Here is a 23,341-nt window from a genome sequence, read left to right as displayed (position 1 = left end):
ATCTACATTGGAGTTGCTTACCAAGAAGACATTGAATGTTCCTGAGTGTCTGAGTTACAGTTAAGACTTAAAACTACTTGAAAATCTATGGCAAGTCCTAAAAATGGTTGCCTAGCAACAATCAACAAACAATTTGACAAAGCTTGAAGAATTTTGAAAATAATAAATGGGCAAATGTTGCACAGGTGTTCTTAGATTTACCCAGAAAGACTTACAGCCTGTAATCGTTGTCAAACGTCATTCTACAAAGTATTGACTCAGGGGTGTGAATACTTAAGGAAATGAGCTAATTCCGTATAAAATGTTCAATAAATTTGCACGTAAAAAAAGCACTGTCATTAAGGGTTATTGTTATTGTGAGGTTTTAAAAAAAATCCATTGTGAATTCAGGCTGTAATACAGCAAACTGTGGAATAAGTCAAGGGGTTTAAATACGTTTTGTGTAATTTCTCTGTTGTCGTAATAATTGACAGTATATTGAGCATTTGGCTGATCAGTGGCAATGTCCAGCCCCCTTCCAAGATGGGCCGGCCCAGCTCAAAGAGAGTGAGATCCACTGACTCTCTGTCAGTCACTCCGTCAGAACAGAAACGGAAAGCTGGTGCCGAAAAAGTTATAGACCAAAAAAAGGTCTCTTGAGACCGAGACTGCTAAATGTCTGAAGTTAACCAACTTATTTGCTAAAAGTTCTGCTTGTCCAAGTGCTGTGTCTGTGAGAAATGACAGACCAGCTGCGGCTGCCGCTACAGCAGAGTGGTGCAGTCCAGATAGGAAGAAAACAGAGAAAGATGTACACTGACACTGATGTAGCCTACTGCTGCCAGTTAGGCCTAATATTTTGGCTGTACATTGTTTATGAAATAGTAGGGAAGGAGGGATTCAGAGAAACAATTATACACTAGGCTATTTGCAAAAAAGCCTAACAAGTTGTTATATTTAAGCAATAAAGCATGAGGGGTTTTGGTACAATTTATGGCCAATATACCATGGCAAAGAGCTGTTCTTACGCATGATGCAATGTGGAGTGCCTGGATACAGCCCTTAGTGTTGGTATATTGGCAATATACCACAAAACACCTGAGGTGCCTTATTGCTATTATAAACTGGTTACAAATTCAACTAGAGTAGTAAAAGCAATGTTTTGTCATACCCGTGGTATACGTTCTGATATACTACGCCTGTCAGCCAATCAGCATTCAGGGCTTGAACCATCCAGTTTATAATGACTTTTATAAACTGGGTGGTTTATATATATATTTTTTAATCTTGGAATTTGGGGAAAGTTACCAGCATTTTGCAACCCTACGTGCAGGCTTGATGTGGACTGTAAAGCTAGGCCTCAAAAGAAGGACTTATGAGATATGTAACGTATTGTCATAATATATTTTTATTGAACCTTTATTTAACCAGGTAAGCTAGTTGAGAACAAGTTCTCATTTACAACTGCGACCTGGCCAAGATAAAGCAAAGCAGTGCAACACAAATAACACAGAGTTACACATGGAATAAACAAGCTTACAGTCAATAACACAATAGAAAAAAGAAAGTCTATATACAGTGTGCAAATGGCATGAGGAGGTAGACAATAAATAGGCCATAGTAGTGAAGTAATTACAATTTAGCAGATTAACACTGGAGTGATAATGAGCAGATGATGATGTGCAAGTAGAGATACTGGAGTGTAAAAGAGCAGAAAAGTAAATAAAAACAATATGGGGATGAGGTAGTAGATTCGGTGGGCTATTTACAGATGGACTATGTACAGCTGCAGCGATCGTTTAGCTGCTCAGATATGATGTTTAAAGTTAGCAAGGGAAATATAAATCTCCAGCTTTAGCAATTTATGCAATTCGTTCCAGTCACTGGCAGCAGAGAACTGGAAGGAAAGGTGACCAAAAGAGGTGTTGGCTTTGGGGATGACCAGTGAGATATACCTGCTGGTGCGCGTGCTACGGGTGGGTGTTGTTATCGTGACCAGTGAGCTGAGATAAGGCGGAGCTTAACCTAGCATAGACTTATAGATGACCTGGAGCCAGTGGGTCTGGCGACGAATATGTAGCGAGGGCCAGCCAACTAGAGCATACAGGTTACAGTGGTGGGTGGTATAAGGGGCTTTGGTAACAAAACAGATGGCACTGTGATAGACTGCATCCAGTTTGATGAGTAGAGTATTGGAAGCTATTTTGTAGATGACATCGCCAAAGTCGAGGATCGGTAGAATAGTCAGTTTTACTAGGGTAAGTTTGGCGGCATAAGTGGAGGCTTTGTTGCAAAATAGAAAGCCGATTCTAGATTTGATTTTGGATTGGAGATGTTTAATATGAGTCTGGAAGGAGAGTTTACAGTCTAGCCAGACACCTAGGTATTTGTAGTTGTCCACATATTCTAGGTCAGAACCGTCCAGGGTAGTGATGCTAGTTGGACCGGCGGGTGCGGGCAGCAAACGGTTGAAAAGCATGCATTTGGTTTTACTAGCGTTTAAGAGCAGTTGGAGGCCACAGAAGGAGTGTTGTATGGCATTGAAGCTCGTTTGGAGGATAGTTAACACAGTGTCCAAATAAGGGCCAGATGTGTACAGAATTGTGTCATCTGTGTAGGTGGATCAGAGAATCACCCGCAGCAAGAGCAACATCATTGATATATACAGAGAAAAGAGTCAGCCCGAGAATTGAACCCTGTGGTACCCCCATAGAGACTGACAGAGGTCTGGACAGCAGGCCCTCCGATTTGACACACTGAACTCTATCTGCGAAGTAGTTGGTGAACCAGGCGAGGCAGTCATTTGAGAAACCAAGGCTATTGAGTCTGCCGATAAGAATACGGTGATTGACAGAGTCTAAAGCCTTGGCCAGGTTGATGAAGACGGCTGCACAGTACTGTCTTTTATCGATGGTGGTTATGATATCGTTTAGGACCTTGAGCGTGGCTGAGGTACACCTGTTACCAGCTCGGGAACCAGATTGCACAGCGGAGAAGGTACGGTGGGATTCGAAATGGTCAGTGACCTGTTTATTAACTTGGCTTTCGAAGACTTTAGAGAGGCAGGGCAGGATGGATATAGGTCTATAACAGTTTAGGTCTAGAGTTAAATTACAATGATAATTCACTTAGAAACTCACTTGGTGAAGGACACAGGACTGAAAAGAAACAAATTCAACAAGCATGTTTCTGTCACTAACAAGTCCAGTCATTGGTTGTATTTCTACAACTCACTCAAAGATTAGGCACACTGGGACATTATATTGGAGGTGTGGCTTAGTAGGGGAAAGACCTTTCTTTTCTGATACAACTCAAATCTGGACCCCCATAGAGTGACAGTGACTCTATCGGTTTGAGTAATGACTACAAAATCACTTTAATTAACTGTACTCCAAAAATGGTTCTACCTTCACAAGAGGGTTCTACACAGCACAAAAAAGGGTTGCATGCTTAATATATCCCTGTAGGAACCATAAGTGGGTTCTTTGATTTGTTCCTGTAGGGAACCCTTTCTGGTGCTACGTAGAACTGTCTCATGAAGCACTCGCTACACTGGGTTCCAGGTAGAACCAATAATGGGTTATATCTAAAAACTGTACTAGTATTGCATTTTAATGCATCTGATTACACTTTACATTCAGCAATGAGGCTCATCCACACTTTACCAAAGTGAGACAAGCCACCAAGAAAAGTGATTCAGTGTTAGAATGTTGATGGGGTCTGGAGGCCCGGAGTCAAATACATGGAGACATTTTAGATTCAAGGTTCCAGACCAACTGCCATAGAATAACCCAGAAACATAAACACAAAACAGAATAAGAATTAGAATAAAATCACAACCCTATAGGAAGAAGGTTCTTTTCATCCAGACAGCAAAGAGCCTAGCGAATAACCTCTTACAAGAACGGGTTTCTTGACTACAAATAATGCTTCGTAGAACCATTGCTCACCTCAAAGAACCTTTCAAGAACCCATTTTCCAAGATTGTAGTTCAATTTTAAATGTTATACACTCTTTGGAGAACATATAGAAAGGTGGGTCTAGGCAAAAACAAGTATTAACATTAACAAAATAAAACAAACATTATGGGATTGAATCCAAAACCCATGACTCAAGCACTCTTGCGAAATCAGAGGAAGAGCCAGTCCAATTTCCCTTGTTTACCCAGGTAGAAAATAGGCATGACTGCACTCCCTGACTTAGAACTGATTAGAACTGGTAAAGCCCTGGAGCATAAGTACACTAGATCATTCATGGTTATAAACCATCAAAAAGAGTGGACTAACATTGGGGGAATGTAAGCAAAGAAAGTCATGACCTGGCTGTTAACAATGATCTGGAAAGCCTCCTTCTGGGGATTGAGGTCTCCCCATTCAGGATCAGATCTCTTCAGAGCCCTGAGGATGAGGACGTCACAGAACCCGATGGGTCAGGATGGATATTATGTATGGCACGATGATGATGGGACTGGAGAATAAACTGGGATCAAATAACAATGCAGTCCCATTGGCTACTGTGATAGCCCAAACACCAACAGACATCAGAACTCTGTAAGTCAGGCCCTTCCTCAAATGATAGGTGATTGGATGTACCACAGCCTGGAAGCAGTCCAGACACATACAGGTCATGAAGAGAGGTCGTCCAGTTGAGCTCAAAGCATTGATGAAATTGAAAGTGCATTCGAACTCCCAGTTGTGCCCAATTAAATAGTTTCACACACCTGGGGGGATGAAAACCAAGTCCATGACTGTGAGGTTTAGCATGAAGACGTTGTGGTGGGGGTGCCTTTCCTGTTTCTCTGCAACAGCTCCGAAAGGATGACAACACATGCAGCGGACCCAAACAGGAAAGCGACCACACCGAAACAAGGCCAGACTATTATACCGACCATCATGTCATTGCTCCAATTAAAGTAAGCTATGCACATCAATGCTAGTTCTGTATACAACAGCTGTATTTAAATAGGTAAGTGGAACCATATTATTGCTAAACATTGTTAGGTTTATGCTCTTATCCAGAGCGACGTACACTAGTAAAGCGACGTACAGTAGTGAGTGCATACATTTTCATACTGGTCCCAAGCAACATGCTTTACCTATTGACCCACTGGGACCACTGTCCTGATTTGCAGTGAGATATGTTAATTTACAGTACAGTAAAGTGATAGATGAGTAAATGCAGAAAATGTACCTTTCAGCCAGAGGGTTTATGATGAGGTGATTTTTCATTGCGTCTTTATAGGGAAAGGGAAAGGGGGATAACTAGTCAGTTGTATAACTGAATGCATTCAACTGAAATGTGTCTTCCGTATTTAGCCCAACCCCTCTGAATCAGAGAGGTGCGGGGGGCTGCCATAATCGACATCCATGTCTTCGGCGCCCGGGGAACAGTGGGTTAACTGCCTTGCTCAGGGGCAGAACGACAGATTTTTACCTTGTCTGCTCTGAGATTTGATCCAGCAACTTTTTGGTTACTGGCCCAACGCTTTAAAAACTCGCTAGCTTTGCATATACAAGTTTTATTGTTATGTTTTATTTATTTTTCTTTGCAAATGCAAGTGTCACTTGTATAGAGTGAACCTACAGAGTAAAACTCCACTAGGGTGGCTTGTCAACATGGATTGATTTTGCAAACCAAATAGGCACAACCACGTGCAGAGTCATAAGGTAGAGCAATGGAAAACATTTGTTTTAGCAGTACTAGAAACATTTACATTTGGTCCTCCAGCTTTCTGTTCCATGATCTAACTATTACACAATGCACCAAAAGCTGTGTTAAAAACAAACCATTTCATGTCTGGCATTTGTCTAAGGGTAACAGACAGGGATGCCCAATTCTTCTCTTTTATTCACCATAACCTTCAAGCATCTTGTTGGATTAATCAGAGTGTAATCATTCATGGACTGACTATGTAACATAAATGGTATCGTAACATATGTCAAAAGACTGTAGGATGCGAAGACTACTGAGCAACAGTTGTTCCAGTTCACATGCTTTTGGTAACTTGAACAAATTGTAATTTAGAAGGTGTTCACTTCTTTCGAAATTCAGAAGGGGACATTTGGCCCATAGACTTGCCCGAAACTTGCAGAGAGAGGAGGTTGGAGCTACTGCCCAGATTCCGCTGCTCGTTCTAGTACCGTTTCTCATGCATCTCCCCTCAGAACAAAATCGAACATGTGATGCAATTAGGCAACATTAACATTTTGGATTTCAGAGATAATATGTTGAGAGCACGACTGAGTTCCTAAAAAAAAGCTTATGTCGCTGATTGGCTGGGCCGGAACTGCATGCGTGTCACACGTGCTGCTAGTGAAACCAGATTAGTCAAACAGGGTTTAAGGCAATTACATGGTTTTAATGAGAACTTCAATGTGAAGTAACTTAACTCGGCAAAGATACACTACATCACCAAAAGCATGTGGACACCTGCTTGTTGAACATCGCATTCCAAACTTATGGGCATTAATACAGATTTGGTCCCCACCTTTGATGCTATAACAGCTTCCACTCTTCTGGGAAGGCTTTCCACATAATGTTGGAACATTGCTGCGGGGACTTGCTTCGATTTAGCCACAAGAGCATTGGTGAGGTCCGGCACTGATGTTGGGTTTTAGGCGATTAGGTAAGTCGGTGTTCCAATTAATCTCAAAGGTGTTCGAGGGGGTTGAGGTCAGGGCTCTGTGCAGTCCAGTCAAGTTCTTCCACACCAATCTCGACTAAACATTTCCGTATGGACCTCGCTTTGTCCACGGGGGCATTGTCATGATTAAACAGGAAAGGGCCTTCCCCAAACTGTTGCTTCAAAGTTGGAAGCACAGAATCATCTAGAATGTCACTGTATGCTGTAGCGTTAAGATTTCCCTTCACTGGAAATAAGGGACCTAGCCCAAAGTATGAAAAACAGCCCCAGACCATTATTCCTCCACCAATCTTTTATTTTTATTTTTTTTAAATGTATTATTTTACCCCTTTTTTCTCCCCAATTTCGTGGTATCTTTTATTTATTTTTTAAAAAAGTATTATTTTACCCCTTTTTTCTCCCCAATTTTGTGGTATCCAATAGGTAGTAGTTACAGTCTTGTCTCATCGCTGCAACTCCGTACGGACTCAGGAGAGGCGAAAGTCGAGAGCCATGCATCTTCTGAAACACAACCCAACCAAGCCACACTGCTTGTTGACACAATGCACATCCAACCCGGAAGCCAGCCACCAGAGATTCTGGGTTCGAGCCCAGGATCTGTCGCAGCCGGGCCGCCACCGGGAGGCCCATGTGGCGGCGTACAGAGCCTGGGCTTGAACCCAGAATCTGGTGGCACAGCTAGTACTGCGATGCAGTGCCGTAGACCACTGCGCCAACCGGGAGGTGACCCTCCTCCACCAATCTTTACAGTTGGCACTATGCATTGGGGCAGGTAGCGTTCTCCTGGCATCCGTCAACCTCAGAATCGTCCAGATGGTGAAGAGAACGCGTTTCCACTGCTCCAGAGTCCTATGGCGGCGAGCTTTACGCCCCTCCAGCCGATGCTTGGCATTGCGTATGGTGATCTTAGGCTCCCAATGAACAGTTCTTATGATGACATTGCTTCCAGAGTCAGTTTGAAACTTGGTAGTGAGGGTTGCCACCGAGGACAGATGATTTTTAAGTGCTAAGCGCTTCATCACTCAGCAGTCCCGTTCTGTGAGCTTGTGTGGCCTACCACTTCGAGGCTGAGCCATTGTTGCTCCTAGAAGTTTCCACTTCACATTAAGAGCACTTACAGTTGACCGCGGTGGCTCTAGCAGGGCAGAAATTTTATGAACTCACTTGTTGGAAAGGTGGCATCCTATAACGGTGCTACTGTACATTAAAAGTCACTGAGCTCTTCAGTAAGGCCATTATACTGCTAATGTTTGTCTATGGAGATTGTATGGCAGTGTGCTCGATTTTATACACGTGTCAGCAACGGGTGTGGCTGAAATAAACAAATCCACTAACTTGAAGGGATATCCACATACATTGTTATATATATTGTATATCAACCAACAACTGAAATAAAACAAGGGCCAATAACTCAATTGCAAACTATGTATAGCTTCAAATCATGTTTTGAAAAGCAATGCTGCTCTCATGGAAGGACATTCCTTGAACACTACAGCTAAATCATAGAAATGAATTGCTATTTGCATGTGAAAATGATCCATAACTCAAGTACTCTTGTGAAGCCAGAGTCTGAGCCTGTCCAGTTTCCTTTGATTGCTCCCGAGCACTGCATCTCAGTGCAAGAGTAGTAGCCGTCCAGAGTAGTGATGCTGAACGGGCAAGTGCGGGCAGTGATCGATTGAATAGCATGCATTTAGTTTTACTTGCACTTAAGAGCAGTTGGAGGCCACAGAAGGAGAGTTGTATGGCATTGAGTTGTATGGCATTAAAATAGAACTTGGTTGTATTTTAGATGCTTGGTGCACTGCAAGTCCCACCTCTCCCATCTACTCAGTTTTTTACAAGCATATACCTACTTCGGTGATTGAAAAACGAACAAGGTCCACACTCCAGTCCAGTTGGTGGTGGTAATGCACCTTAAAAGTGGTTGCCAACTGCCATATAAAATCGACCGAATATCAAGAGTGAACAAGGAGAGATGAATCAAAGAAAACAAACTAGGTTTCACCTTTTACCTGTGGATTAATTGTCAGAGTATAGAACGCACAATTTTGTGTGACTCAAAATGGGTCAGAATTCTACGAAGAAAAGATAAAAAAGTAACATTTGCATCAGGCAAAATAACAACCCATGTTTATCTCCCAGGACAAATTAGCTAGCTAAATGTCCATGAATGTTTTATATGTGTACAAATACAAACGTGTCATGCAACAATTTCAAAGATTTGACTGAGTTACAGTTCATATAAGGACATCAGTCAATTGAAATAAATTCATTAGGCCCTAATCTATGAATTTCACATCACTGGGAATTCAGATATGCATCTGTTGGTCACAGATAACTTTTTTTAAATGGAAGGGGTGTGGATCAGAAAACCAGTCAGTATCTGGTGTAACCAACATTTGCCTCATGCAGCGTGACACATCTCCTTCCCATTGAGTTGATCAGGCTGTTGATTGCAGTCTGTGAAATGTTCTCCCACTCCTCTTCAATGGGTGTGTGAAGTTGCTGGATATTGGCGGGAAATGGAACACACTGTCGTACACGTCGATCGAGAGCATCCTAACATGCTCAATGTCTGTTGAGTATGCAGGTCATGGAAGAATTTGGACACTTTCATCTTCCAGGAATTGTGTACAGATCCCTGCAACATTTTATTATTAACATTTTTATTATAAATAAATCAAATATAAATATAGGACAAAACACACATCACGACAAGAGAGACAACACTACATAAAGAGAGACCCAAGACAACAACATAGCAAGGCAGCAACAAATGACAACACAGCATGGTAGCAACACAACATGGTAGCAGCACAAAACATGATAAAAACATTATTGGGCACAGACAACAGCACAACGGGCAAGAAGGTAGAGACAACAATAAATCAAGCAAAGCAGCCACGACTGTCAGTAAGAGTGTCCATGATTGAGTCTTTGAATGAAGAGATTGAGATAAAACTGTCCAGTTTGAGTGTTTGTTGCAGCTCGTTCCAGTCGCTAGCTGCAGTAAACTGAAAAGACAAGTGACCCAGGGATGTGTGTGTGCTTTGGGCACCTTCAGCAGATTGTGACTGGCAGAACGGGTGTTGTATGTGGAGGATGAGGGCTGCAGTAGATATCTCAGATGAGGGGTAGTGAGGCCTAAGAGTGTTTTATAAATAAGCATCAACCAGTGGGTCTTGTGATGGGTATACAGCGATGACCAGTTTACAGAAGAGTACAGAGTGCGGAGATGTGTCCTATAAGGAGCATTTGTGCTAAATCTGATGGCCGAATGATAAAGAACATCTAGCCGCTCGAGAGCACCCTTACCTGCCGATCTATAAATTACATCTCCGTAATCTAGCATGGGTAGGATGGTCATCTGAATCAGGGTTAGTTTGGCAGCTGGGGTGAAAGAGTAGCGATTACGATAGAGGAAACCAAGTCTATATTTAACTTTAGCCTGCAGCTTTGATATGTGCTGAGAGAAGGACAGTGTTCCATCTAGCCATACTCCCAAGTACTTGTATGAGGTGACTACCTTAAGCTCTTAACCCTTAGACGTAGTAATCACATCTGTGGGGAGAGGGGCATTCTTCCTACCAAACCAAATGCCCTTTCTTTTGGAGGTGATCAAAACAAGGTTAACTTCTTGGCGCACCCATCCCGTTAGCGGGATCATTTTCGTAAACATCCGCTGAATTGCAGAGCGCCAAATTCTAATTAAATTACTAAAAATATTACATTTTCATGAAATCACAAGTGCAATATACCAAAACACAGGTTAGCTTGTTGTTAATCCACCTGGCGTGCCAGATTTCAAAAAAACTTTACAGCTAAAGCTATCCAAGCGTTTATGTTAGGACATCTCTCTCAGCAGACAAAACATTACAAACAGCTAGCAGCAAAGTAGATTGGTCAAGAAAGTCAGAAAAGCAATAAAATGAATCGCTTACCTTTGATGATCTTTGGGTGTTTGCACTCACGAGTCTCCCAGTTACACAATAAATTTTCCTTTTGTTCAATAAAGATAATTTTTACATCCAAAAACCTCGGGCAGACGAAAATTCCAAATAGTATCCGTAAAGTTTGTAGAAACATGTCAAACGTTTTTATAATCAATCCTTAGGTTGTTTTTACAATAAATAATCAATAATATTTCAACCGGACCGTAGATTTTTCAATAGGAGAGAGAGAGAAAATGTCTGCTCCAAGCTGTTGCGCATGCAAAACTCTGCTGGCACACAGCCAACCACTGACGCGATGTGATCGTTCTCGCTTATTTTTCAGAATAAAAGCCTGAAACTATGTCTAAAGACTGTTCACACCATGTGGAAGCCATAGGGAAAGGAATCTGGTTGATATCCCTTTAAATGGAGGGAAGGCATGCAATGGAACAGGGGGATTCATTTCTCTTAGGCACTTCCGGGTTGGATTTTCCTCAGATTTTCACCTGCAATATCAGTTCTGTTACACTCACAGACAATATTTGGACAGTTTTGGAAACTTTAGAGTGTTTTCTATCCTAATCCGACAATTATATGCATATTCTACATTCTGGGCCTGAGAAAAAGGCAGTTTCATTTGGGTACGTTTTTCATCCAAACATCAAAATACTGTCCCCTACACTCAACAGGTAAAGGGTAGAGAAAGCTTGTTGGACACTAATAAAGCTTTGTTGTAGAGCATTTAACACAAAATCCGGGGAGGGGCCAGCTGAGTATAAGACTGTATCATCTGCATATAAATGGATGCGAGAGCTTCCTACTGCCGGAGCTATGTTGTTGATGTAAATTGAGAAGAGCCTGGGGCCTACGATTGAGCCTTGGGGTAGTGGCTGAGACAGCAGATTTTCTGACTTTATACACTGCACTCTTTGAGAGAGGTAGTTAGCAAACCGAGCCAAAGACCCCTCAGAGACAACAATAATCCTTAGCTGGCCCACAAGAATGGAATGGTCTACGGTATCAAAAGTTTTGGCCAAGTCAATAAAAATAGCAGCACAACATTGCTTAGAATCAAGGTCAATGGTGACATCATTGAGGACATTTAAGGTTGCAGTGACACTTCCATAACCTGAGCGGAAACCAGATTGCATACCAAAGAGAATACTATAGAAAGCCAGTCAGTTGATTATTGACAAGTTTTCCCAACAGAAATAGGCCTATAACAGTTAGGGTCAGCTTGATCTCCCCCTTTAAATAAAGGACTAACAGTGGCTGCCTTCCAAGCAATGGGTACCTCCCCAGAAGGAGATACAGATTAAAAAGGTCGGAGACAGGCTTGGCGATGATAGGGGCAGCAACCTAAAAGAAGAAAGTGTCTAAACCATCTGACCCAGATGTTTTTTGGGGGTCAAGTTTCAGGAGCTCCTTTAGCACCTCAGACTCAGTGACTGCCTGCAGGGAGAACATTTGTAGCGGGGCAGGGGAAAAGGAGGGAGCAGCATCGTGATAGTCTCATTAGAAGGGGTGGGAGATGAGGAAATGGTAGACGGGCAAGGAGGCATGGTTGAGTCAAATAGGAATACTGACTTAATGAAGTGGTGATTAAAGAGCTCAGCCATGTGCCTCTTGTCAGTAACAACCACATCATCAACATCGGCAGCTGTGAGGAGGAAGGTTTATTCTCCAGGTCTTTAACCATTTTCCAGAACTTCTTGGGGTTAGACCCACAGAGACAGAACTGCTCCTTAGAGTAACTAACTTTGGCCTTCTGGATAGCCTGAGTGCACTTATTTCTCATTTGCCTGAACGAGTCTGCATGTGCCGAGCCTTTCGCCAAATGCGATTCTTGATGTGTAGTAACTCTGCAAGATCACGGTCGAACCAGGGGCTGAATCTGTTTTTAATTCTAATTTTCTTTATGGGGGCGTGTTCGTTAACAATACCATTGAAAATATCAAAAAAGAAGGTCCAAGCTTCTTTGACAGGGTTGATCAAGCTGATTCTATACCATTTTACAGAGGCCAGTTTATGAAGGAAGGCTAGCTCATTAAAGTGTTTTAGCAAGCGTCTAAGACAAACTGGACACGCTGTTTCACAGCCATTACGAACACAGGCTGTAAAACAGTGATCACTAAGGTCATTACAGAAAAGGATGATAGCACCCAGCAACAGTCAACAAAGAGCTATTTGAAAGTTTAATACTTGATACCAGCAAATACAATTGTTTGGAGACAGACTTGGTGGAGACAACTGAGCACCGAAGGTGATCCTTGGTAAAGATTGCCACTCCCACACCTTTGGAAGATCTGTCTTGTCGAACAAAGTTATAAAAAAGTTATAGCAAAATGCACAAGAAAAAAAACTAAAATATATAACGACTTGGGACTAGCCATTGTAAGTTCAGAGTCACATTTTAAAAAAACATGCTGAAACATGAGGTGATGGCAGAGGATGAATGGCACTCCTCTGTTCTCATCCTCCTAGATCTATCCGCTGCCTTCGACACCGTGAGCCATCAGATCCTCCTCTCCACCCTCTCAGGGCTGATCATCTCGGGCTCTGCACACTCTTGGATTGCATCCTACCTGGCAAGCTGCTCCTACCAGGTGACGAGGAGAGGATCTGTGTCTGCACCACGGCTCGGTGCCTGCCAGGGCTCGGTTCTAGGCCCTCTCCTCTTCTCTCTATACACCAAGTCCCTCAGCTCTGTTATATCCTCACATGGTCTCTACTATCATTGCTATGCGGATGACACTCAACTACTTTTCACCTTCACTCAGTGATGACACGCATCTCTGCGTGACTGGCAGATATCTCAACTTGGACGTCTGCCGACCGCCTCAAGCTCAACAGGACGGAACTGCTCTTCCCCCCGGGGAAGTCCTGCCTGCTCAAATACCTCTCCATTACGGTTGACTACTCCACAGTGTCTCCCTACTAGAGTACAAAGAACCTTGGCGTGACCCTGGACAACACCCTGTCGTTCTCTGCAAACATAAAAGTAGTGACCTGGTCCTGCAGGTTCATGCTCTACAACATCCATAGAGTACGACCCTACCTCACACAAGAAGCAGCGCAAGTCCTAATCCAGGCACTTGTCCTCTCCGGTCTGGACTACTGCAACTCAATGTTGGCTGGGCTCCCAACTTGTGCCATCAAACCACTGCAATTTATCCAGAACGCTGCAGCCCCCTTGTTTTTCAACCTTCCCAAGTTCTCTCATGTCACCCCACTCCTCCGCAGACTCCACTGGCTTCCAGTCGAAGCTCGCATCCACTACAAGACCATGGTGCTTACCAACGGAACAGCAAGAGGAACTGCCCCTCCCTACCTTCAGGCTATACTCAAACCCTACACCCCAACCCGAACACTCCGTTCTGCCACCTCAGGTCTCTTGGCCCTCCCACCCTTACGGGAGGACAGCTCCCACTCAGCCCAGTCCAAGCTTTCTCTGTCCTGGCACCCAAATGGTCAATACAGCATATGGAAACTTGGAATCACTCATGTCTTGGACGCTGCCCATATGATGCAGCACTGCCTATGGAGCCATGTTTTATACGGGTCAACAGTGGACTACCATGGAGTGCCTGCTGATGATTCACCATCTTTTGACATTTCACCGTATTTCTATTCCTCTGCCAATTACATCCAAGATGCACTAAACACAGCAGGTGTTAGGTAAGCATAGCCATCCCATTTAGTATTTTACTGTCATTAATCAAATCAAATTTATTTATATAGCCCTTCATACATCAGCTGATATCTCAAAGTGCTGTACAGAAACCCAGCCTAAAACCCCAAACAGCAAGCAATGCAGGTGTAGAAGCACAGTGGCTAGGAAAAACTCCCTAGAAAGGCCAAAACCTAGGAAGAAACCTAGAGAGGAACCAGGCTATGTGGGGTGGCCAGTCCTCTTCTGGCTGTGCTGGGTGGAGATTATAACAGAACATGGACAAGATGTTCAAATGTTCATAAATGACCAGCATGGTCGTATAATAATAAGGCAGAACAGTTGAAACTGGAGCAGCAGCACGGTCAGGTGGACTGGGGATAGCAAGGAGTCATCATGTCAGGTAGTCCTGGGGCATGGTCCTAGGGCTCAGGTCCTCCAAGAGAGAGAAAGAAAAAGAGAATTAGAGAGAGCATATGTGGGGTGGCCAGTCCTCTTCTGTCTGTGCCGGGTGAAGATTATAACAGAACATGGCCAAGATGTTCAAATGTTCATAAATGACCAGCATGGTCGAATAATAATAAGGCAGAACAGTTGAAACTGGAGCAGCAGCACGGTCAGGTGGACTGGGGACAGCAAGGAGTCATCATGTCAGGTAGTCCTGGGGCATGGTCCTAGGGCTCAGGTCCTCCGAGAGAGAGAAAGAAAGAGAGAATTAGAGAGAGCATATGTGGGGTGGCCAGTCCTCTTCTGTCTGTGCCGGGTGGAGATTATAACAGAACATGGCCAAGATGTTCAAATGTTCATAAATGACCAGCATGGTCGAATAATAATAAGGCAGAACAGTTGAAACTGGAGCAGCAGCACGGTCAGGTGGACTGGGGACAGCAAGGAGTCATCATGTCAGGTAGTCCTGGGGCATGGTCCTAGGGCTCAGGTCCTCCGAGAGAGAGAGAAAGAGAGAATTAGAGAACGCACACTTAGATTCACACAGGACACCGAATAGGACAGGAGAGATAGATATAACAAACTGACCCTAGCCCCCCGACACATTAACTACTGCAGCATAAATACTGGAGGCTGAGACAGGAGGGGTCAGGAGACACTGTGGCCCCATCCGAGGACACCCCCAGACAGGGCCAAACAGGAAGGATATAACCCCACCCACTTTGCCCAAGCACAGCCCCCACACCAATAGAGGGATATCTCCAACCACCAACTTACCATCCTGAGACAAGGCTGAGTATAGCCCACCACGATCTCCGCCATGGCACAACCCAAGGGGGGGCGCCAACCCAGACAGGACGACCACATCAGTGAATCAACCCACTCAGGTGACGCACCCCTTCCAGGGACGGCATGAGAGAGCCCCAGTAAGCCAGTGACTCAGCCCCTGTAATAGGGTTAGAGGCAGAGAATCCCAGTGGGAAGAGGGGAACCGGCCAGGCAGAGACAGCAAGGGCGGTTCGTTGCTCCAGAGCCTTTCCGTTCACCTTCCCACTCCTGGGCCAGACTACACTCAATCATATGACCCACTGAAGAGATAAGTCTTCAGTAAGGACTTAAAGGTTGAGACCGAGTTTGCGTCTCTGACATGGGTAGGCTAACCGTTCCATAAAAATGGAGCTCTATAGGAGAAAGCCCTGCCTCCAGCTGTTTGCTTAGAAATTCTAGGGACAATTAGGAGGCCTGCGTCTTGTGACCGTAGCGTACGTGTAGGTATATACGGCAGGACCAAATCAGAGAGATAGGTAGGAGCAAGCCCATGTAATGCTTTGTAGGTTAGCAGTAAAACCTTGAAATCAGCCCTTGCTTTGACAGGAAGCCAGTGTAGAGAGGCTAGCACTGGAGTAATATGATCACATTTTTTGGTTCTAGTCAGGATTCTAGCAGCCGTATTTAGCACCAACTGAAGTTTATTTAGTGCTTTATCCGGTAGCCAGAAAGTAGAGCATTGCAGTAGTCTAACCTAGAAGTGACAAAAGCATGGATTAATTTTTCTGCATCATTTTTGGACAGAAAGTTTCTGATTTTTGCAATGTTACGTAGATGGAAAAAAGCTGTCCTTGAAATGGTCTTGATATGTTCTTCAAAAGAGAGATCAGGGTCCAGAGTAACGCCGAGGTCCTTCACAGTTTTATTTGAGACGACTGTACAACCATTAAGATTAATTGTCAGATTCAACAGAAGATCTCTTTGTTTTTTGGGACCTAGAACAAGCATCTCTGTTTTGTCCGAGTTTAAAAGTAGAAAGTTTGCAGCCATCCACTTCTTTATATCTGAAACACATGCTTCTAGCAAGGGCAATTTTGGGGCTTCACCATGTTTCATTGAAATGTACAGCTGTGTGTCATCCGCATAGCAGTGAAAGTTAACATTATGTTTTCGAATAACATCCCCAAGAGGTAAAATATATAGTGAGAACAATAGTGGTCCTAAAACGGAACCTTGAAGAACACCGAAATTTACAGTTGATTTGTCAGAGGACAAACCATTCACAGAGACAAACTGATATCTTTCCGACAGATAAGATCTAAACCAGGCCAGAACTTGTCCGTGTAGACCAATTTGGGTTTCCAATCTCTCCAAAAGAATGTGGTGATCGATGGTATCAAAAGCAGCACTAAGGTCTAGGAGCACGAGGACAGATGCAGAGCCTCGGTCCGATGCCATTAAAATGTAATTTACCACCTTCACAAGTGCCGTCTCAGTGCTATGATGGGGTCTAAAACCAGACTGAAGCATTTCGTATACATTGTTTGTCTTCAGGAAGACAGTAAGTTGCTGCGCAACAGCCTTTTCTAAAATTTTTGAGAGGAATGGAAGATTCGATATAGGCCGATAGTTTTTTAAATATTTTCTGGGTATATTACTGCCACTTTTAGTGAGTTTGGTACACATCCGGTGGATAGAGAGCCGTTTATTATGTTCAACATAGGAGGGCCAAGCACAGGAAGCAGCTCTTTCAGTAGTTTAGTTGGAATAGGGTCCAGTATGCAGCTTGAAGGTTTAGAGGCCATGATTATTTTCATCATTGTGTCAAGAGATATAGTACTAAAACACTTGAGCGTCTCTCTTGATCCTAGGTCCTGGGAGAGTTGTGCAGACTCAGGACAACTGAGCTTTGAAGGAATACGCAGATTTAAAGAGGAGTCCGTAATTTGCTTTCTAATAATCATAATCTTTTCCTCAAAGAAGTTCATGAATTTATCACTGCTAAAGTGAAAGTCATCCTCTCTTGGGGAATGCTGCTTTTTAGTAAGCTTTGCGACAGTATCAAAAAGGAATTTCGAATTGTTCTTATTTTCCTCAATTAAGTTAGAAAAATAGGATGATCGAGCAGCAGTAAGGGCTCTACGGTACTGCACGGTACTGTCTTTCCAAGCTAGTCGGAAGACTTCCAGTTTGGTGTGGCGCCATTTCCGTTCCAATTTTCTGGAAGCTTGCTTCAGAGCTTGGGTATTTTCTGTGTACCAGGGAGCTAGTTTCTTATGAGAAATGTTTTTAGTTTTTAGGGGTGCAACTGCATCTAGGGTATTGCGCAAGGTTAAATTGAGTTCCTCAGTTAGGTAGTTAACTGATTTTTGTCCTCTGGCGTCCTTGGGTAGACAGAGGGAATCTGGAAGGACATCAAGGAATCTTTGTGTTGTCTGTGAATTTATAGCATGACTTTTGATGTTCCTTGGTTGGGGTCTGAGCAGATTATTTGTTGCAATTGCAAACGTAATAAAATAGTGGTCCGATAGTCCAGGATTATGAGGAAAAACATTAAGATCCACAACATTTATTCCATGGGACAAAACTAGGTCCAGCGTATGACTGTGACAGTGAGTGGGTCCAGAGACATGTTGGACAAAACCCACTGAGTCGATGATGGCGCCGAAAGCCTTTTGGAGTGGGTCTTTGGACTTTTCCATGTGAATATTAAAGTCACCAAAGATTAGAATATTATCTGCTATGACTACAAGGTCTGATAGGAATTCAGGGAACTCAGTGAGGAACGCTGTACATGGCCCAGGAGGCCTGTAAACAGTAGCTATAAAAAGTGATTGAGTAGGCTGCATAGATTTCATGACTAGAAGCTCAAAAGACGAAAATGTCATTTTTTTTTTGTAAATTGAAATTTGCTATTGTAAATGTTAGCAACACCTCCGCCTTTGCGGGATGCACGGGGGATATGGTCACTAGTGTAGCCAGGGGTTGAGGCCTCATTTAACACAGTAAATTCATCAGGCTTAAGCCATGTTTCAGTCAGGCCAATCACATCAAGATTATGGTCAGTGATTAGTTCATTGACTATAATTGCCTTTGAAGTAAGGGATCTAACATTAAGTAGCCCTATTTTGAGATGTGAGGTATCATGATCTCTTTCAATAATGACAGGAATGGAGGTGGTCTTTATCCTAGTGAGATTGCTAAGGCGAACACCACCATGTTTAGTTTTGCCCAACCTAGGTCGAGGCACAGACACGGTCTCAATGGTGATAGCTGAGCTGACTACACTGACTGTGCTAGTGGCAGACTCCACTATGCTGGCAGGCTGGCTAACAGCCTGCTGCCTGGCCTGCACCCTATTTCATTGTGGAGCTAGAGGAGTTAGAGCCCTGTCTATGTTGGTAGATAAGATGAGAGCACCCCTCCAGCTAGGATGGAGTCCGTCACTCCTCAGCAGGTCAGGCTTGGTCCTGCTTGTGGGTGAGTCCCAGAAAGAGGGCCAATTATCTACAAATTCTAACTTTTGGGAGGGGCAGAAAACAGTTTTCAACCAGCGATTGAGTTGTGAGACTCTGCTGTAGAGCTCATCACTCCCCCTAACTGGGAGGGGGCCAGAGACAATTACTCGATGCCGACACATCTTTCTAGCTGATTTACACGCAGAAGCTATGTTGCGCTTGGTGATCTCTGACTGTTTCATCCTAACATCGTTGGTGCCGACGTGGATAACAATATCTCTATACTCGCCAGTTTTAGCTTTAGCCAGCACCATCTTCAGATTAGCCTTAACGTCGGTAGCCCTGCCCCCTGGTAAACAGTGTATGATCGCTGGATGATTCGTTTTAAGTCTAATACTGCGGGTAATGGAGTCGCCAATGACTAGAGTTTTCAATTTGTCAGAGCTAATGGTGGGAAGCTTCGGCGTCTCAGACCCCGTAACGAGAGGAGTAGAGACCCAGAGAAGACTCGGCCTCTGACTCAGACTCGCTGCTTAATGGGGAAAAACCTGGCGGCTGAATGAGCGACACCGGTTGAGCGTTCCTACAGCATTTCCTTCCAGAAACCGTGAGAAAGTTGTCCGGCTGCGGGGACTGTGCCAGGGGATTTATACTACTATCTGTACTTACTGGTGGCACAGACGCTGTTTCATCCTTTCCTACACTGAAATTACCCTTGCCTAACGATTGCGTCTGAAGCTGGGCTTGTAGCACAGCTATCCTCGCCGTAAGGCGAGTACAGCGACTGCAATTAGAAGGCATCATGTTAATGTTACTACTTAGCTTCGGCTGTTGGAGGTCCTGACGAATCGTGTCCAGATAAAGCGTCCGGAGTGAAAAAGTTGAGGAAAAAAGATATATATATATAAACGGTAATTAAAAAGTAAAAACCGTAAAGTTGTCAGGTAGCAAAATAGGTTGGCAACAAAACGCACAACAACTCGAACTCTTAGACTTAGCATAAGGCCGGTTTTCCTCTCCACTATAAAAGGGCTTGACATTCACCTTTTAAGCCACTCATCCTTCTAATATAACCTGTAGGACAGATTTCTAACTGTCCGAAAGCTCAAGTTACCAGATATATTTTTTGTAAACACCATTGTCCAAATAGGTGACTGAACATTGTGTTGTATTGTATGATGCAAGAAACCACTTTACAAAATACAATTCATTATTATCATTGTTATTACCATACAGAGAATCAGACAGAAATGCAGGCTACCCTCTGCCTGCTGGCCTCTTTGCATAATCAAGCCTGTCTCAAAATACAACACTGCCTCTTTAAGACAAAAAAAGATCCTTACTTAACGTGCACATGAAGCCTAGAAATGGAACTAAGAAGCAAACGCCCCCACATTGCTGACCAAAATAAGCTATAACTTGGTTAATAACTTGCTAACTAGCAAATCATCAAGAAATGTGCACACGTGGTGGCTACTGTAAACGTGGCTCTGCGCTCTGAAAGATCGCAAGTCAGAGTAATTATCCTCCGATGCACAATACCTACCACGACTCGATCTTGTAAAGTTCGATTTGTTTTGTTGCATTGAAAGGAACTGATATTATGTTGATTCGATCACAGTTCCCACATTCTAAGAGAAACGTTGATATGTTTATGGGAAGATATCTAAGAGAAACGTTGATATGTTTATGGGAAGATAGTGTAAACTAATGGGGCAACTCTAGTGAAGGTCATTCTGCCTCTGTTGGCTGGCAATTCCTCTGTATGTAAGAGGAGCTGCTTGACCGTGCACGCACAGTTAGAGAGAACATTGGACTCAGGCAAGTCATACCATTGATATGGTATTATTGTAAAAAATGATGTCCATTGTCCAGCACTGAGAGGACAGTCATGTCCAAGGTGTCAACAACAACTGTTCAGGAAGGATGTGGTTCCTCCTCTGACACTCCATCTGTGAAAGACTTGGTGAAGATTCTCTTTGGTGGCAAAAGATTTGGCAACCCAGTGGATGAAGTTTGGACTAACCTTTTCATTGGGGACATGTAAGTCATGCAGTATTAATTCCTTCACAAATTGCCCTTTACAAGCTAACTGAATTGCATGTGAATAATAATCTTATTTGTGGCTTAGTTGGTAGAGCATGGGCTTGCAAAGGCAGTATAGAGGGTTCGATTTCTGGGACCACCCATATGTAAAAGAATGGATGCACACATAATGCACACATAATGCACACATGCACACATGTAAGCCACTTTGGATAAACGACTCTGGTAAATGACATTTTATTATTACACCGCTTATTGCAATTATTTTAATGTTTCTCTCAATGTTTACAAGGGATTTCGGAAGAACATACTATGAAAGAAATATATGAGATTCATTTTTTTTTCTGCAGGTCTGTAGCCAATGATCGATACAGCATATGGAAACTTGGAATCACTCATGTCCTGAATGCTGCCCATGGGAGGCAGCACTGCCTAGGGAGCCACACTTTCTACGGGTCAACAGTGGACTACCATGGAGTGCCTGCTGACGATTCACCATCTTTTGACATTTCACTGTATTTCTATTCCTCTGCCGATTACATCCAAGATGCACTAAACACAGCAGACGGTAGGCAAGCATAGCCATCCCATTTAGTATTTTACAGTCATTAGATTTTGCATATAGGGCCGGTTTCACAAACACAGATTAAACCTAGTCTTGGACTCAAAGGTTTATTCTTAATCTGTCTCTCGGAAAACTGTCCCATAAAGTATGTCTCACAATATCAGTTTTACGCCAAAATGTAAGCCTTTCTGTATACCCAGTTAATTAAATAATCAGATCTATGCAGAAACAGATTTCTCCTTTTCCTATATTTTCCCGAGATAGTCACCTGTTGAAGTGTCCTGGTGTAAGGAATGATTTTTGATCAGATGGACCACTTTAATTAATACTTTGAAGTGCTATCCTCTGGGGATACAATGTACATCCTGCTGTATATGTTTTTACCCAAGTAAATGTTATTAAACTTTTTTTCCCTCGTCCACAGCCAGGATCCTGGTCCACTGTGCTGTAGGTGTGAGTAGGTCTGCTTCTCTGGTGCTGGCCTACTTGATGATCCATCACCATTACTCCTTGCTAGATGCCATCACAAAGGTCAAAGAGCACAGGTGGATCTTTCCAAATACAGGATTCCTAAAACAACTCAGAGCGTTGGATAAGAAACTGCACACAAAGAAACAGGAGAAGAGGTGAATATGAAGACAGGTCAACAGTATACTACAAAGATCACTGAGACACTAAAAGTCAACCCTTTTAAACTGATGAAATGGCAATTTCTTAAAAAGCTCTGTCTGCAGAAGGCAATTCGATTTCTGATTTTGACTGTTGACTTTTCACTGGAAATAAAATAGTTTGTTTGGCTTTTTAATATATTATATTCGACTGATTTACAATAAATAGGCAGCACTGTGTCACAAATGTCTTTCTGTTCCTGCCAACACTCTACTGTATACTGTAGAAAACATTTGCACTTCAACATTTGTCCATAATGATGTGTAAAATGATCCGTGCTTAATCTCTGTTTGTAGTTTATTGAATTAAGATTCTCAATTTGAGTCCCAAATGGCACCCTATTCCCTATATACTGCACTACTTTTGATCAGGGCCCATATGGCTCTGGTCAAAAGTAGTGCCCATTTGGGATGCACGACCAGAGTGGTGTTAAAGGCAGAATCACAGTTCCAATTTACAGAGGAACTTTTTGAAGCAATTAAATATAGTTGAAGTCAGAGGTTTACTACATACACTTAGGTTGGAGTCATTAAAACTTGTTGCTTGGAAAATTCCAGAAAATTATGTAATGGCTTTAGAAGCGTCTGATAGGCTAATTGACATCATTTGAGTCAATTGGAGGTTTAACTGTGGATGTATTTCAAGGCCTACCTTTAAACTCTTTGCTTGACATCATGGGAAAATCAAAAGAAATCAGCCAAGGCCTCAGAAAGAAAATTGTACACCCCCACAAGTCTGGTTCATCCTTGGGAACAATTTCCAAACGTTCATCTGTACAAACAATAGTACGCAAGTATAAACACCATTAGACCACGCAGCCGTCATACCGCTCAGGAAGGAGACGTGTTCTGTCTCCTAGAGATGAACGTACTTTGATACGAAAAGTGCAAATGAATCCCAGAACATCAGCAAAGGACCTTGTGAAGATGCTGGAGGAAACAGGTACAAAAGTATCTACAAGGGGCAAAAAAGTATTTAGTCAGCCACCAATTGTGCAAGTTCTCCCACTTAAAAAGATGAGAGAGGCCTGTAATTTTCATCATAGGTACACTTCAACTATGACAGACAAAATGAGAAGAAAAAAATCCAGAAAATCACATTGTAGGATTTTTAATGAATTTATTTGCAAATTATGGTGGAAAATAAGTATTTGGTCAATAA

At 43.0% G+C, this 23,341-nt stretch overlaps 1 protein-coding gene across 1 annotated transcript; it reads left to right on the top strand.

Moving 5' to 3' along the window:
- Positions 1-20,226: 20,226 nt before the first annotated feature.
- Positions 20,227-22,362, top strand: LOC112258040 (dual specificity protein phosphatase 13). Its single transcript, XM_024432104.2, has 3 exons — positions 20,227-20,943; positions 21,297-21,514; positions 21,936-22,362. Exons 1-3 carry the CDS (start codon positions 20,792-20,794, stop codon positions 22,139-22,141), a joined length of 576 nt encoding a protein of 191 aa, XP_024287872.1. The 5' UTR covers positions 20,227-20,791; the 3' UTR covers positions 22,142-22,362.
- The last annotated feature ends 979 nt before the right edge of the window (positions 22,363-23,341 follow it).

Source organism: Oncorhynchus tshawytscha, linkage group LG01 (assembly GCF_018296145.1).
Source record: "Oncorhynchus tshawytscha isolate Ot180627B linkage group LG01, Otsh_v2.0, whole genome shotgun sequence".
In the NCBI taxonomy this organism is placed as follows: Eukaryota; Metazoa; Chordata; class Actinopteri; order Salmoniformes; family Salmonidae; genus Oncorhynchus; species Oncorhynchus tshawytscha.
Note: the sequence above shows the minus strand (reverse complement) of the source record. Positions and strands in the feature narration are given on the sequence as shown.